We start from the raw sequence: 16,646 nt of genomic DNA on the forward strand, positions 1-16,646 counted from the left end.
ACCCATCTTTCACACTGAGACTATATACCAGTTTCATTCCCGGTTCTCGTGAGCGTGTATCAATAAAAAAATCTATGAAATTAGTTATCATCATTTTAAAAATAAAATTAAGTACTTATCGTTTTATATAAGTAGGTACCTAATCGTCAATATTTAAAGTAGTTTCCTTCAATGGCTCTTTCCAACCTGTATAAGAAACAGGCTACTGAAATTTAATTTCATAAAACCCACACGAGTATCACACGCTTCACGACTACTTACATAATTAAAACAAGAGCCACCCGTAGTTTATTAACACACTTATTGTACAAATATACAATCAAAAGCACTGAGACGTAAAATGAATGCAATCCACGCGTCTCAGAGCTTAGTATATTGAAAACAAGACAGAGTGCGTTTGTGTACTTCACTAAAGACCGCCTTATACTCCGAACTAAACCATGGTTATCTGACAACAAAGATGCACTGTACCACACTATTATTAACTTTATACTTCATTAGTGTAACTGCGTAGGGATTGATTATGTTTTGGCGTATTACACGGATACACCAGAGCTTTAGGTTAGTAAAGATAACGTGAGATGAATTGAAAACAGTAGGAACCTAAGTACGTCAAATGTATTAAGTGATATTTTCTTCTTTTGTGCGTAGATAATCCTCAGGTACCTAAGCAAATATATCGTGATACTTTACGTGTCATAATTGCGTCAGTTATCTACTTTCTGAAACTTACTCCATTAGGCACTTACTTAGGTGATTAATAAGTAAGAAAGTATGTGCAGTAACTTCTTAAAAACTACATTTCAGGAGAAAAGAAACTGTAGGTAGTTACATTTATAAGAATAACTAGTATCGCAACAAATAAGAAATATCATTTAGCTACACACTATTATTGGTTTGCGTTACTTTAGAAATACAATTAATTTGCGATGAACTCGATCTAAGGGACATGTAAAAGGAGAAGTAGCGATGGACACGGACAATTGAAATATGAGATCTAATTGGAAATCGCCGCTCGAGATTGAATATCATTTTCATCATTGTCTCTACGAAATTGTTATTTGTTAGATAAGTAAGTATATATTTATTTGTTTGTTTCTTGAGTTCTTAAATTGATTGCTAAAATAAGAATAAAGATAAGGATTTCGATAATCACTAAGTAGGTATTTTAAATTGTACCTACCTTCATTGTATAAATAGTAGGAGATACTTAAATCATTTTGTTTTTGAAAAATCCAACTTGCATCCTTTAATTAAACTACCTTGTGTATCAACTCAAATCTCTACACTAATCATTTTTGTGAAATTCACATGTAACCTACAGAATATCTCATTAAATCATCTAAATAACAATGTTAATGGGTTTTTTATTGCTTACACTGTGATGTGTCTTTTAAGACATTATAAATAGGCACACACTTAAATATGACCCCAAGCGATTAATGTATCATTTTGCCAGAATAAAAAATATTTTTCAGGAAGGAATGAGCTGCCGCCCGCCCACAACAGACGCACAGCCAATGGAGATGCGAATAGGGCGGGGCTTTCGTAGCCGCTGAACTTTTAAAACTTGAAACCCACTTTGCAGCCGTCAATCTTTGAAAAGATATTTCAGCGTCAACATGACTCGACGTCGCGGCTCATTAATTATTCTGTAATCGTCGGTATCGGGTCGCGTAGTGATGTAGGTCTGTACTTAAATAGTGGGTGGTTTTGTGAGATTGTTTTGAAAAACTGTAAACGATGCAAAACGAGGGTGTGTCGGAGAATGAAGGCAGCTGCAACGGTCGCAAGGCGCTGCGGACGCCGAAGTGTGCGCGGTGCCGCAACCACGGCGTGATCTCCTGCCTGAAGGGTCACAAGCGACTGTGTCGCTGGCGAGACTGCCGCTGTCCTGGATGTCTGCTTGTCCTCGAACGCCAACGAGTTATGGCCGCTCAGGTAATTATCTAACGCACCTGCTTGCCACTCCTCACCTATTTATAATACCTACTTGAAACAAAGATTGTGTGTAGTCAGTAGTTACTTCAGTTAAATGCGTGTTAAATGCTAGATTTGAGGCAGTAAAAATGAGCTTTCAGTTAAGGGATCTTTAGTGGGAGGCGGGTGTTAAAATACGATTAAAATCTTATTAACTTCCATAGATGAATCGTGGAGTGGATATTTTCCTACTTCTCAGATTATCAGATTGACGAGCCTTGTTAATTACTTAATACTGAATACTTACATAGGTACAACAGAATTTTGGTCTGTCGATGATATCCACACATATCTAAGAGTGGGTTAGTGTCTCTATGTATCTTACTTTTCAATGTAAACTCCGAAGTTCAGCTAGATGCTAGCAGAATAACAAAGCAAACGAATGTTGTTTCTTGCAATATCCTGAAATTTGCCTCGGATTAAGTAGGTACATCATAAAATCCTGTGTTGCTACCTCTGAACCGCTGAAAAACCGCAACGAGCGCTTAAGGCCTAATTCGTCTCAATCTAGAAAGATTCGCGTGCCTAGTGTGGAAACAACTAAATACATTGTCCTTATTATTTGTTACTATGTCGTTAAAAGGTGGCGCTACGCAGGCAGCAAGGTGCCGGCGGCGCTGAGACACGCGATGGTGAAGCAGCGGCACTGGCGGCGCGGAAGCGTGCCTACCGCGCTCGACTGCGATGTATGCAGATGTCCAGGACCTTCTCTGTTCAGTCATCCGTATATGGTAAATATTTGTTTTATTATATGACAGTATTGAGACGAAATAGGTGGTACATAGGTTTTATGATTCTGACGATCGGATTGGTGCCGAAAAATCATAGTCATAAGGATTTATTGATTTTTAACCGATCTACATTGAGCTATTTACCTACATGCTTTATATAGAAGCCTAGTTACCTATAGTTTTTTGTAAGCATAAATAATATTCATAAAAATCACCTATTCCCAATGTAGGTTCGCATTGGCTGAGGAATTTAGAAATATGTAGGTATAAAAAAAATTCAAGGCATGCACAGTAATTTAGGTGTACTTAATTAAAGTTTTAGACTTTCGGAAGTCCAATGGCAAAAGTATCGTAGCATTGCGTCGTAGATAGCTGTAGCGTAGCCGCGATTACCGTAGATACCTACATAAAATATGATGCTTACTAAGCTACGCAGCACCTAGACACTGACTTCTTTACCTGTACTTACCTAGTACCTAGGGTCTGCAAAGTCCTTATATGTCATGCAATTTTCATTCTCCAAGCTAAATGGAAGAGCGTTAATCAAATGTTATGTTACGATGTCGTTGATCTTGCTAATATAGTGGGTTCGAACCGAATCTACTTACGGTGCTACGACAACTTCATTTACTTACTTAGCTAATTATTACGCTACGATTACCCGCAAGGACTTTTATTTAAAAAAATACTAATTAACTAATTTCAATGTACAAAGACAAAATCTCACGGATAACTAAATGAATTCGGGTAAAATGGTGATTTTAAAGTGTAATGTAGAATGTGACAGCGAGCAGGGTGTCGTCGGCACCACTCCCGGCCGGTTGTTATTGTAGTAACCGAGCCGACACTGTCGAGTGTTTCGTTTCTCATCCGTGAAACGCTAAATGCGAATTAGCTGGACAAATATTGGTTTTGGAACAACGGGTGAGAGTTAAAATTGAATATTTTGAAAAGGAGCTTCACCTATTAGATTCCTATTATTCTTTCCTCTCTCTAAGTAAGTATTTGTAGTAGCTTCTAGCTACCTGTTTTTTAGCAGTTTTAATTTAACAACTGGTTGACTACCAGCAAATTCGTAGCGCAATTTTTAGGTGAGGCCTGCGGCTAATGCTTTATCTTTACCCTACCTGTCACTTAACTTATGTATGTAATGCGATTTACCATCTTAAATTGTATAGTGTATAAGATAGTAAATCTATAAGTAAGTACTCTTAATAAGTATATAGGTACCTAGGTACTAACTTATTAGATACAAGTTATAATAACTTACTTAGTTACCTACTTACTTATTTATGGGTGACATATTTAATGGGATATTATAACTAAATAATTACCTAATCATTTATTATCTAGAGCATGAAATCACAGATAAATGAAATTAATCCAACGGTAGTTATATACTACTAAGTACTACAATATTTTAATCAGGTGATCAGTAATTTCAAATGGAACGACAGCGACATACACTAGGTAACGTGACATGACTCGTAACATTTTTGAAACACAAATTGTGACGCAGTAAAAAACGTTTTTCCTTGTTGCACAAAACGGCTCCGACATTAAAAATAGAGCACCGTGTGGCTGTAATAAAAAATTTGAACGTCTCTTGAAAATGTCCCCGCTTCATTACAGAACAAAAGCTGTCATCTAACACTCGGCAACATTTCACTGTCTATTAAAACAAAAAACTAAAATTTCTTTTAACTATTTTTATGGGCTCTAAAAAAGTGTGAAGATTGTTTTACAAGAGAACGCGGAGGCGGCTCTTTGTCGGGGTGTCGGGTTACAGCAATACTGTTGACTGTAAACATGTCTTTCCGTTTCGTTGAATGATAGCCCAGCGGGTGCCAAAACGGTCTTTACGCATATGACATCTCGATAATATTCGTTTTAATGTGTATCTTTATGAGTAGTTTGACTAAAAGTAACAGGTTGTTATAGTTGTTTCTTAAAATAAGTTTTATTTTTGCGTTAGTAATACTTACTTACCTAGTAAAGAAGTACCTACCCGACATTATTCTTAGAACTTCCCCGATGTTATGGTAATGGTTTAAATGTAGCTCAGAATCAAACCCAAAAACCTAGGTAGAAACATAATCAAATAAGTAGTACCTACTTAGTTAATCTTCTTCTTATCGTATAGTGTGATCAACCTAGTGTAAGTTGTTCAAGCCGCCCGAAGGACTTTGCCGTGGCTTGTTAATACTTCGGTAAACTAATAAGTAACCTACTAATAAAAAATCTATCTTTAGCAGGCAATGAGAGGCTGTTCTCAAGTGACCCTGCGTGGAACGAGCGTGTTCGACGTCGCAGAGCCTTCGCTGACGTGGAGTTAGAACGCGGCGCGGCACCGCGGCCACTACCGCCGCCCCCTGCGCCGCCCGCCGCGCTGCTGTGTCGCAACCTCCTTGCAGCACTCCTCACCACGTATGCTCCCATACCACCCCACGACCAACCGCAGCCACAGAAGCTGTCGTTCTCTATCGAATCTATCATAGGAGTACAGTGAATACAATGTATGCTTATAAGGCTTAATAAATCACCAATCTTAATCAATAACACACAGCACGGATACGGGACTCTGTTCGGTTTATAAAGCGGGTTAGATAATACGCAGGAGCCTTTAGCAAACCAATACAAAAATGTGAGTTCAACACCACGTAATAGCAGTCCGCTCACACCCCCGTAATGTGTGGACAATGGGACAGCGCGGCTATCGCACTAAAAATGACCCAACCCGCAACTGTACTGTGTGTGCGCGCCTTTAGTAGTTGGAACTCAATATATTATTATGTTCCAGAGAACCAGTGTTTAGGTCTAACGGTAGAATTATTTGTAGAGAAATGGTTTTTTTTTCCAGGTATAGACAGTCAAATGAAAGACATACAATATTCGAACAATGAGTGCTTTATTAACGAAATGTATGGTAAAAGAATGTCTATTGTGAGGTCATTCATTACAACCAGAACTTAGATTAAAACATTGATTAGTATCTGGATATATTTAACTTTCACATTTCAGATTGTATAAATTTCAATAATTATATAAAATGAGTACAGACTTCAACATTTCAAAAGTGTGTTATACAAATATATTTTTCCAAAATTATAATTTTTACTTTGTCAATTTTGAACAAGTCGCCTAGGGTTAGGCCTTAAAAAAGAGGTAGGTAGAGTCTATTACAAGATTTATTAATCTGTACTCACTTTATGTAGACAAACGAATAATATTAATTTATTTTGATGGTATGCAATTTTGTACCGGTTGACTTATAGCTGAAATAATGACATTATAAATGTTTCAATCGCAACATTCATGTTATTTCATGTAATAAATTACACATTTCGCCTACAAGTGACAAGAATTTACATTAAAGTAGTTAAAAATATATTCATTTTCATACGAGATATATTTGCACGGATAGATTTCCTACCGCCATTTGCAAGAGGACCCTAACTAATGGTAGTGATTTGTAAATAAAACTAATGAAATCAATTTAAATATGAATACATAATAAATATAAGATTTATATGATGTGTTTAAAATAATATTAAAATATATAATTATATTCGAAAAATGACAACTTAGTGTATTTTTATGCCAAATAATAAATATATTTATAAAATAAACAAGTATCACATTGCCTATATGCGTCAAAGGTTTGATAAAAAAACTATTGAAAATGATGGAAAGTGAAGTAATCAATATGAAGATACCCGTTAATAGTTTAATCAATATGGTAGTTAAGGAAATATGTTTTGCAACAATGAGAAAGCAACCCGATTGGCAGAAAACTGAATAAAATTGTACAATTTTGTCATCATGTCTAATTCTACAATACTTGCTATCATATAACTAACTTATGTTACTAATTGGTGTATAATTTCTGATGTGATTCTTTTTTATATGGAAATAATCCGTAACTTCAGAATCATCCTTAATTCATTACTTTAAGCAGGACCAATCCATCATTTAGAGATCAGTTAATGTTATGTGTTCACTTGCCGTGAACACTATAACAGTATATAAATATAAATAACAATCACCGATTCAGAAACGTGTGCGTATAATAATTAGCGGTTTCACCGCGAATCTCTCCTAATCAGTTCATTGCGATTAATTTAGGTTGGTAATCGGAACCAGTAAACGAATATCGACAATGTGATCACTTCTATTCACATGCATACATAAAACATACAACTACAATGACATATACAAATATGTACGCTTCGACAATAATGCACAACGCAATAAGACAATTTAACGCGACACAGACATCCTACAATTATATCGACAATGCATCACAATTAATGTTCGTCCAAACGATACAACTAATATTTTTCATAAAATACTACCCACGCCTCAAGGAAGGGAGTGCCTTACGAATGCCACCTCAATCACACATACACGCATGCGATCACTTAACCAACTATTATCACGGTTTTTAGGAAAACAAACTACTAATAAAAAATCATGACCATAAAATCTACTAACCTTAAAAATAAATTACGAGGCCACCCGTAACATCGATATAAAATGGATTCTACTTAAAAAATAAACAATGTGTCTCAAATTTATCCGAAAGTTAGGTATTTAACGTTCCTACGGGTACCGAGACTTGAAACAAGCTACCGTATCGATAAGAGCGAGGCGGCGAGGCGGCGACAGCGCTCACATACATCTGCAAGTCGTCCGGGCTTCGTTGGCACATGACACGGGATGGGACTAGACAGGACTCGGGATAGGAACTGACTGGCTCTCGGGGTCGGGGACAACACCTACGCGATCGAATCACAATACATATCTAAAATACTCATTTAGCGAGACGCAACTAATAAAATCATATATACTTAACACTCGAAAGTGAAATTTACTGTTGTGACTGAGCCAAAACACTTAATTTGGATCCCACGGAATGTTTCAAATTTCTTTATATCCCCGAAACATAACGACGCTGTACCCTACGCTACGATTGCAATTTGTAAAATATACTAATGTTCAAATGAACTACATAATTTCAGATCCCCGTTATCTGAAAAACTAAATGATATATAACAAGTGTTTAAAGTCAGACTTTTAGCTTTTATAAAACAAAAAATAACAATTTTACTTGCATATAATAATAATATACACCGCAATATGTATTTACATATACATAATATTACTTTTAATTAAATATACACGTAAATAGTACTTTATATCAATCATACAAGTTGTGAGCGCTTAGTCGAGGGTCGCGGCGCAGACGACTTCGTTCCCGTGCAATGTACTCGTAGGTACACGTACACGGTCACGTACACGCTGCGGCGGTGGACGTCGACGCCGCAAGACTCGATCCACGCCCACAACTCAAACATACAATTCCATTAAACAATATACAACGTAAAAATACTATTTGGTATATTATATAGCAGAAATCTAGCCGTCATAAAATCTATCAAAGCAGTATATCATATCTACACTGACACAGACATATAATCATCATACACATATATTAGTCAAAAAAAACCAGTCACAAATCACAGTTGACATAAATTCTCGATTTTACTAAGTCTTGTAATTTATATAAAATAATAGTTAACACATCAATTTTAAATATCTACTAAAATATATTTGCAAAGCTCTAGTGGGTATAGATAAATGCTTTTAGACAAAATCAACGACCGAACGAACGACTGTTACTTGAAATCCTCTAAAACAAACCGCAAAATGCTGTATGATGATAGTGAATAACAAAATAAACACGTGCTTTACTTATGTTGAGCAGTGAGTAGCATCAGTCAACCTAACTATTACAATCAATTACGAGCAATCTAAGCGAGCGATGTGACTGGCGACCTGTTCTGATCTCATCACTACGTTGCGACTGTTGCGCCTGTTGCGTGTAGCGACGGAGCGAGTGGCTCGCGACATCAATGTTTGCGCAGCACTGTGCCGGCGACGACGTTACACCTCAAAGATATAACACCACACTCGTCGCTTACCTAACAATAACCGTTAATTTTGATCATTTCTGCGATGACACTTGGATGATTCGATGTGCTTTACATAATAGTGTGTCTCAAATGTTATAATCGTGTGACAATACAAATCACGTCCGAACTAATTACAAAACGATCATAATTTTTAAATTATCACGGCATTTCAAACGCAAAACATAAATCGTCTCATCTCTTCAGTTACAAACTAGAAACTATCTCTAAGGTTCATGCAATTACAGTAGATATTCCACATCTAGCTCGGTAAAAAAGTCACCGCGTTAAAAAATTTAGTGAGTAAACTACAAGTATAAAGGGCCAATGAATGTACACCCGTTACGATGGCTAAATGTATGCGCACGCAAGCATGCAACGTGCAACACGAAGTAACGAGACGTACTACTGCCTCCGGCGACACTAGACACTCGGTGCACTAGATATATCATTACAATTAAGTGGTTACGCCGCTTCTACATGTACATCTCGTCGAACGAAACGATTACATTTTCAGGTACAAACAGAAGAATGAAGTAACGATTTACAATCTATATAATATTCTCTGTCGATAGGTACAAACGTGTAAATATCCTCGCTAGTGTAGTGAGGTGAGTGTGTTGGCACATAACGCGGCAGAAGCAGCGGCCGGCCCGCGCCGGAGGTTCCTGTGTGTGATAGGTTCCGGTGTGTGACATGTTCCGGTGTGTGACATGTTCCGGTGTGTGACATGTTCCGGTGTGTGACGTGTTCCCTACGCTCTCGGGTGAGTGCAGAGCCCGCGCGGCTGCCGTCACCCTCAATGTCTTCCCGACCCGTGCTGACATTGGTTCCCCTGCAACACACAAACATTTACTTTACATACATAGACTTATTATACATCAATTTCGTTGTTATAAGCTACAGCTAACGCAACATAATAACCGTTAAGATCAGACGTCAATATAATACCATGGACTCACCATAACGCAGTATCCACGTCTATATCCCGCACATGGCCGAGAGGCGTGCGCTGAGCTGTACGGGGAACTGATCGGTGAAGTGGCGCCAGTTCTCCTCGCCCACCTGATTCTTGAACCCGTGCAGGATCTTGGTGAACATCTCCTTCAAGTCGTCCTTAGGGTGCGACCACGAGGCGACGGCGTCGCAGAAGAACATAAAGTCCTGCACCACGCCGCCCGGGTTCACCTGGATCATCTGACAGATGCCGCGAAAAGCAGAGTCCTTCTCATCGTTGTCGCGGATGTTCCGCAGTGATGTGCACCTAACCAGACATGGCATATTGTCAACAAGTGCACTTACATGTTTAAAATGTCACTATAGCTTAAGACAATATTCCAAACGTCATCTCACTCTGTTACTTGTGCAATGATTGCTGTTACGACGTGAAATATCATCTAAAGCAGCACTAAAATATTTGATTAAAAATAAATGAAGCAAGAAATATACTGTACTGATCAGTCTGATATGTGGAACAGAATGACTAAGTTTGTGAATAGCAAATATTGAAACTGGCACACGCAAATATTCGTATGAACATTGATACTGAGAACATTCCAAACTGTAAGCAAATTAATTATATATTTATATATTATATAGTAATAAATATAAATATTCCACATAATTAGCAAAACTACATTCCTTGGATGGAGCTAAGGAGTTAGTCAACACAATTTGCATTGCAGTTTGGTATAAATAATAGTATAATAGCTGTTTATATTGTTTAGAAAGCGGATGGTGTTCAACACATATAGAGTACAGCACTGAAAATAAGATGATCAAATATATACCACCCATAGATCAGTGAGTCCCTAACGTGTGGCCGTACATTGAATACATACAATTAATACTCTCATGCTTGGTTCAACTTAAACAGGAACAACATATGTAAAAGAATAATGTTAACAAGCTATGGACAAACACCATCCACAATCGAAATAATACCGGTTAATAACTTATTCAATATTAAACGTAATAGTAATAATATAAAGTAATAATAAAAAAAATGACTACAGACCACTGGCGTACAAATTGATGTAATACGGGTGCGACGTCGTGGGGGCACACATAACCTAGCCGACCGATAGTAATCGCTACACGCCACGACATACCGAGAACAAAACCAAGAAAACAAATCAACAAACCATTCAAAACATAGTTAAATTACATAATTCAACAGCAACAAATTAGTGTTACAAATGGAAAAAACGTGAAACAATTTCATATACTATGTAATTCCATCAAATTATATATGTATATGTTATACTGAAGATGGCCTAGAACTCACTATATTTATAAAATCTAACTATAAATAAAACTTATTAGAATATATCGTTCTTTACTGACTAAACTATAAATAGTGACTGTTACAATAAATTCTAGGGTAGTTCTCGTCGTCTACACCATCTTAAGTTTGGGCACACACTTCAGTTTTCAGCTCTACTTTGTGTAATATTTACATTATACCCCAGAAATAAAAAATAACATTGATGTAAGGAACATAAGCTATGGAATTGAAGTATTCTACTGTTTGTGTTTATTATGTGATATAGATATATTGGAATGCAATAAAATACATGTCTTGTCATATATATAAATGTGTTAGATTAATAACATAACAACATGTTACATAATTAGCAATAGGACACAAGTATTTTAACATAAAAATGAATTCTGCCAAACCATTGCATTGTCGGTAAATAATGGTAGAAAGATTGGTAGAGGCTACAGTAAACATAAACAGGGTTTATTATAAAAGATGATTACACGGCACAAGAACTCAATATTAAAAACATTGAATAGTAATATATAAATAATAGTTCCATATAATATAACAACAGCATAACATGACTGCCACCAGGAAATCAGTTATTGGAAAATTCTAGCAAATAATAAAATGTTACTGATTAGTTTTTCTCACTGTATCTCAACAAACATGAGTGTTCACTAAGGTTTAACAAATGCAATGACTTACCTGTGTTCTCGAGAAGTGTCTTAGGTGTGTTAGGCCTGTTGATGATTTCAACTAAATTACTCAATACTAGTGGTATATACTTTGAAGTTTCCGGCCCTGAAAGTTGATATTCAAAGTATACAATCTATTACAATATTTACCCAACACATAAGTATTAACACGTATGTTTACCGGTGACGTGACTTACCTAATTTGATGCTAATTTCGCCGATAGCCCAGGTGGCGTTATTGCAGACGGAAATAATTTCAGGATTGAGATTCATGCCGAGAATGGGCAAGAACTCAGGTACGTATGGCAGTACATGTTGGAAACACGCCTTCGTCAAGTCACCCAACAGCGCGAACGACGATTGTCGAACCTGAACATTATCAACACCACTTCAAATATTAACTTTATGTTGACAACCAATCCGACTCCCAATACTTGTTAGTTACTGTTACAATTACATGGTTTTATATCTAATAATAAAATGAATGTTAATGGTTTTGTGGGTGAATCCAGTGCAACAACCTTTAACCTTAGTACCAAGATGAATGTCCAGACAAGTTGCGCGATCCAAAGTCGACACTCACACCACACCACAAGCAACAGAAAATATAACATCCATTTATAACAAAAATAATAGGTTCAAAACAAAACCATAAACAAAAAGTTAAAAGGGTAAGGAGAATAATGTAAACAGCCAGTACTGTATACAACTACATCTGTCAACAGATAATAATGTATTCATTCTATGATTATTTTGATAAGAATACATTTCACTACTTATTAGAAAGCATACAAAATTTTGGATAACGCAACCAGTAATAACACATTCCATAAAAGCTTAAAAATGATATATTAATTAAATGATGCAAATATAATAGACTCCACAATACCTTGACATACAAAAGTGCCCTATGCGCCCTTGCCCTGTAAGTTAGATAAGCGTGAGTCACATACAAGGTATACCTCAGGCATCGGATCCTGCATGCATTGATACAGCAGTTGCATGAGGTTGGAGTTGAACACCAGGTGGTCTATGTGTCCGTCAAGCCCCTCCGTCAGTCCGCTCAGCAGGTCGAGTGCCACAATCATAAAGTCTTTATCTGGTGCTTCAAATTGCTCTGGGCTTTGACTGTTCGCCTGGAATTGCACTTATGTCAAGAAACCACAAAAAAATTACTTAAAGAATGTTGTTTCATTTATTATGCACTTACAATGTTCTGGTTCAATGTTTGTTCTATTAAAGAAACGCATCTCCTGAACACCGGTTCGCCGTACGGTAAAAATCCTGACTGCAGGGCGCTCGCCACAGATGACAGACACTGGAAATAAATTATTCGTAAGAATTATGCTAATAATAATCATTATCTATTAACGGACGCATAATGGAGCCAGTAACCATACCTCTAGTAGCGGAAACAGGTCTTTATCTTCGTCTTTTAGGACATTCCACTTATTGATGAGAGGAGGCATCAGCATGTTGATGTACTCTGGTTTATTGAGATGATGTCCGACAGAGTCCGCCAGCGTGCCGATAGCGTCGTACAATATAAGCAGGTTCTTGTACTGATACTTGCTGAAGGCATAAACTAGAGTCTGCAGGATGAAGCCCAAGTACGGCACCAACTCTGTACACGCCTCTTCCTCTAGAGTGGCGAAGGCGGAACATGCAGCTTCTTGCACGCGCTTGTTGTTGTCCAGAACGCGCTTCAGCAACTAAAACAGTGAACCATAAAAATTAGGTACAGCACTGTATTTTTTAATTAATTAAACATTAATAAGGTAACATGTGCACAAACCTCAGTGAGGAATGGCCTGAGGTAGAGGTCGTGGGACTGCGACACGATCCAGTGCGAGTAGCGGGACAAAGTCCAGCACGTAATAGCGCGCACTAGAGCCTTACGCTCTGCCAGGCAGCACACCAGGTAAGGAACCAGGTCCGGCAAGTGCGGGATCATGCCGCCCATGCACCCGTCTGCGACTGCGCCCAGCGCCAGGATACCGCTCTCCTGTGTTTATTACAATGAATTAGTTCAAGTTGTAAAAAAATATTGAAGAATATTTTGCATAATTCACAGGCTAGTGGTCACATACCTTGATAACCCAATCTTCATGGAACAGAGTTTCATTAAGTATGGGGAACAGCACGGGTAGTAAGTCAGCGCCGAACACATTGGCCAGTACGTCGAGCGCGGCCGCACTGCACTTGCGCAGGTTCCAGTTGGACAGTGGGCCGTCGTCCGCATCCGCGCCGCCATCTTCGTCGTCATCAGACTCACCGCCGCCAGACATATTGCTGTCTCCTGCGCCCGCTGCATAGTACAGGTTAACATAAGCATTGTTCAAAGTATACACTAAACACAAACTTCATCAGATTCAGTATGTAAGATCATAAAGTCAAGTGGATCAAAATGCGTTTACTGATTTAAATATTAGAAGAACATCCTTTACAAAAATGACCACTAGAGTATTAAGTTTATATCATACCATTGTGTTTGATGGTATGAGAGCGAGGTTTGTGGAAGCGTGGACGTATGTCGGACTCTCGGTCGGGCTCCGCGTCATCGGCGTCGTCGTCGCGGTCGCCGCGCAACAACACCACGTCCATCTCCGAGTAACGCATGCCGCGCACTAAGATCGGCAACAACGTCGGCAGTCTCGGCCCCAGTACCTACATACAAATTCAATATAAGACCTGATATTCTAGACAAAACTTGTTAATTTTAGACAAGTCTTCTACATTGCCTGTTTCTAATAATTATTCATGTTCAGATGGCCCACCAAATATAAGAGTCATTATAACTAAGTATATTTAACAAACAGGACATGAAAACTGCAGTGCAGAAAAATTACAACAGATTTCTAATTGGTTGTTATTATTATATTACATTGTCATTATAATGATAAATATTAAACCAGGAATTGGTTATCATATTAATAGCTGAATGCAATCAATCTTGTGATTCATACTTGATTTTAACAAGTTTCAAAATCAATATTTGCTCACCTCACGGCAGACATTTTGTTCGGCCAAACATAGCCAAAACTCGCAAGCCTCTAATGCAACACCCTCTTCTGGATCTTGTGTTCTCACCAACATGTACTGTACAACAGAAACATGAGCAAATTTTATATGAGAATACTTGAAATTTCCACACAACAAAAACAATCCTAAAAAAAAAATGTTGTAAAAAGTTAACAATAGTGTTTACTTACCTCAATGATATTAGGCAGATGGGGTATGAGCCTGTCCAACCGAACCTCCAACAACAGCATGAGGGCATGGCAAACATTTTTTCTTACGTCTGGGTCCTCATCAGCTGCTAGGTGGAATAAGTTCTACAAACAAGAATATAACATTTATTTTCTCATACTTACACTCTACAAAATTTGTATATTAGAAATTCATTTTGCAATAAAATATTACGACATTAATTAGCTTCTCACCTCAATAAAGGAATCAATATGTAACATGAGAGCCTGGGTGCGACCCATGATGAAGTAGTTGACACAAGCAATCGCATGACATCTGATTTTTGGTGACGAGTGACGAAAGAATTGCAGGAATTTTGGTATGAGCACATTGAGTGGTCTATTGAGTGCATCACTGTCCAGTATCTCTGCTGTATCCTCACAAATTTTCTGTAAAGCTCCAAATGCACCCTAAAAGTATGAAAACAACTTGAAATATTATCATACAACACAATCAAGTGTTATCTGCCTATTGTCGTGTAATCAATGATAATAATAAGTGATACATTGATGACACCATTTCACACAAGACTTGAAAACTGCATTCTCTTAAAATACTTATCAATAACAACTTGTTTTAAAGATTTTCAAAGTGATTCTATTAACTAACTACAACTCTTATATAGAATCTAGTTAGTCTATTTACAACATGACATGTATTGATAACAATCCTTATCTCTAATGATGGAGATTTTCCAAAAACTCAACTTCATTGTTTCATAAGGAAATAGGAGTTGTAACCATTTACTTTATTTTAAAAATACATATGCTATAGGAGGTCATTTCAAAGTTATCAATTTTTTAAACTATTAGGAAAATCAATAATGAAATAGGTATCATATTTATGAAATGTAGTAACCATTAGCTTTTGCTTATTAGAAATAAATACAAATAACAATAGCAATAAAATGTTGGACACAACAAAATAAGTTATAAGTACACATACCTCACAAACATTGTAATCTTGAGAGTCAAGCATTTGACACAAGGCTGGGAGTAGCTCGGGCCATGATGTTAGTTCTTCCTTGCTAGCTATTGTAGTTATTATTATGCCTACAGTAGCTCTAATCAAAGGTGAAGGGTCCCCGACCGCCGATAGACATTCGCGCTTGATGAATTCAGCTACTTCTGGTAAGAAGCTGTTGTAGTGGGCTTTGACATTGTTTTTCAAAATCAAACCACTGAGAGATCTTGTAGGTTCTTTTTCGGTTACTAGTTTAGTCAACACGAAAATCAAGTAATTGTTGAAGTCTGGATATTTGTTCAATTCTTCCAATTTCTGAGATTACATTGTTAGGAAAATAAAGGCTGTCAATGGCTGTCATGTCGGAAAAATCGATTTTATCGTAAGCGTCGAGATGAATAAAATAATAGTTTGTGGCGAACAAACTCATGCATTTCAGTCATATTACATCGAAATATGAAAACATTGATAACAAACAGTACATAAATAAAAAATAAAGCGGTTAGAGTAACAAAAAATATCCACGCCGATAGGCTCAAAGATGTGAAAATTATGAAAAGGATACTTGTTGAACTGCCCTCTGAATTTCTGTATCTGGTGATTGAGACTCCTTGAGAAGTGTTAGTATTTGTCTTAATCCTTCTTGTTCTGGTTTCCACTCCATTTTCATAATAATTCTACGAAACGGTTTTATTTCACTCGGTCCCGTAAAGATCAACCATGCCAAAATTTCCAATATTGCCAGAATGAATAATAAAAGTCAAAGTAAAATGAATGTGTTAAAAAT

The 16,646-nt window shown here is 37.2% G+C and overlaps 2 protein-coding genes across 4 annotated transcripts; one reads left to right on the top strand and one right to left on the bottom strand.

The window, feature by feature from the left end:
• Positions 1 to 1,430: 1,430 nt before the first annotated feature.
• Positions 1,431 to 5,613, top strand: LOC142976104 (doublesex- and mab-3-related transcription factor 2-like). 2 transcript variants are annotated; one of them, XM_076119346.1, is made up of 3 exons: positions 1,431 to 1,941; positions 2,564 to 2,711; positions 4,967 to 5,613. In XM_076119346.1, the coding sequence occupies exons 1-3, from the start codon at positions 1,744 to 1,746 to the stop codon at positions 5,218 to 5,220; spliced, it is 600 nt and encodes a 199-aa protein (XP_075975461.1). In that variant the 5' UTR covers positions 1,431 to 1,743; the 3' UTR covers positions 5,221 to 5,613. The 2 variants fall into 2 exon arrangements, with proteins under 2 accessions (XP_075975461.1, XP_075975453.1); XM_076119338.1 differs by having other exon boundaries at positions 1,435 to 1,941; positions 4,964 to 5,613.
• Positions 5,603 to 16,597, bottom strand: Tnpo (transportin 1). 2 transcript variants are annotated; one of them, XM_076119326.1, is made up of 16 exons: positions 16,425 to 16,597; positions 15,842 to 16,174; positions 15,091 to 15,306; positions 14,860 to 14,982; positions 14,651 to 14,746; positions 14,131 to 14,314; positions 13,738 to 13,955; positions 13,443 to 13,652; positions 13,048 to 13,359; positions 12,858 to 12,965; positions 12,610 to 12,783; positions 11,845 to 12,016; positions 11,658 to 11,753; positions 10,701 to 10,776; positions 9,646 to 9,947; positions 5,603 to 9,518 (listed from the first exon to the last, which is right to left on the bottom strand). In XM_076119326.1, exons 1-15 carry the CDS (start codon positions 16,527 to 16,529, stop codon positions 9,665 to 9,667), a joined length of 2,706 nt encoding a protein of 901 aa, XP_075975441.1. In that variant the 5' UTR covers positions 16,530 to 16,597; the 3' UTR covers positions 5,603 to 9,518; positions 9,646 to 9,664. The 2 variants fall into 2 exon arrangements, with proteins under 2 accessions (XP_075975441.1, XP_075975432.1); XM_076119317.1 differs by having other exon boundaries at positions 12,601 to 12,783.
• Between the last annotated feature and the right edge of the window lie 49 nt (positions 16,598 to 16,646).

This window comes from Anticarsia gemmatalis, chromosome 1 (assembly GCF_050436995.1).
Source record: "Anticarsia gemmatalis isolate Benzon Research Colony breed Stoneville strain chromosome 1, ilAntGemm2 primary, whole genome shotgun sequence".
NCBI lineage: Eukaryota > Metazoa > Arthropoda > Insecta > Lepidoptera > Erebidae > Anticarsia > Anticarsia gemmatalis.

Bases quoted from the DNA above. Each gene is read 5' to 3' on its own strand.
- LOC142976104 (XM_076119338.1), top strand. From the start codon at position 1,744: ATGCAAAACGAGGGTGTGTCGGAGAATGAAGGCAGCTGCAACGGTCGC. The intron at 1,942-2,563 runs GTAATTATCTAA...TGTCGTTAAAAG, and splicing joins AACGAGTTATGGCCGCTCAG to GTGGCGCTACGCAGGCAGCA. The intron at 2,712-4,963 runs GTAAATATTTGT...ATCTATCTTTAG, and splicing joins TGTTCAGTCATCCGTATATG to CAGGCAATGAGAGGCTGTTC.
- Tnpo (XM_076119317.1), bottom strand. From the start codon at position 16,529: ATGAAAATGGAGTGGAAACCAGAACAAGAAGGATTAAGACAAATACTA. The intron at 13,360-13,442 runs GTTTGTGCACAT...TCACTGTTTTAG, and splicing joins TCAGGCCATTCCTCACTGAG to TTGCTGAAGCGCGTTCTGGA. The intron at 11,754-11,844 runs GTAAGTCACGTC...ATCAACTTTCAG, and splicing joins CGAAATTAGCATCAAATTAG to GGCCGGAAACTTCAAAGTAT.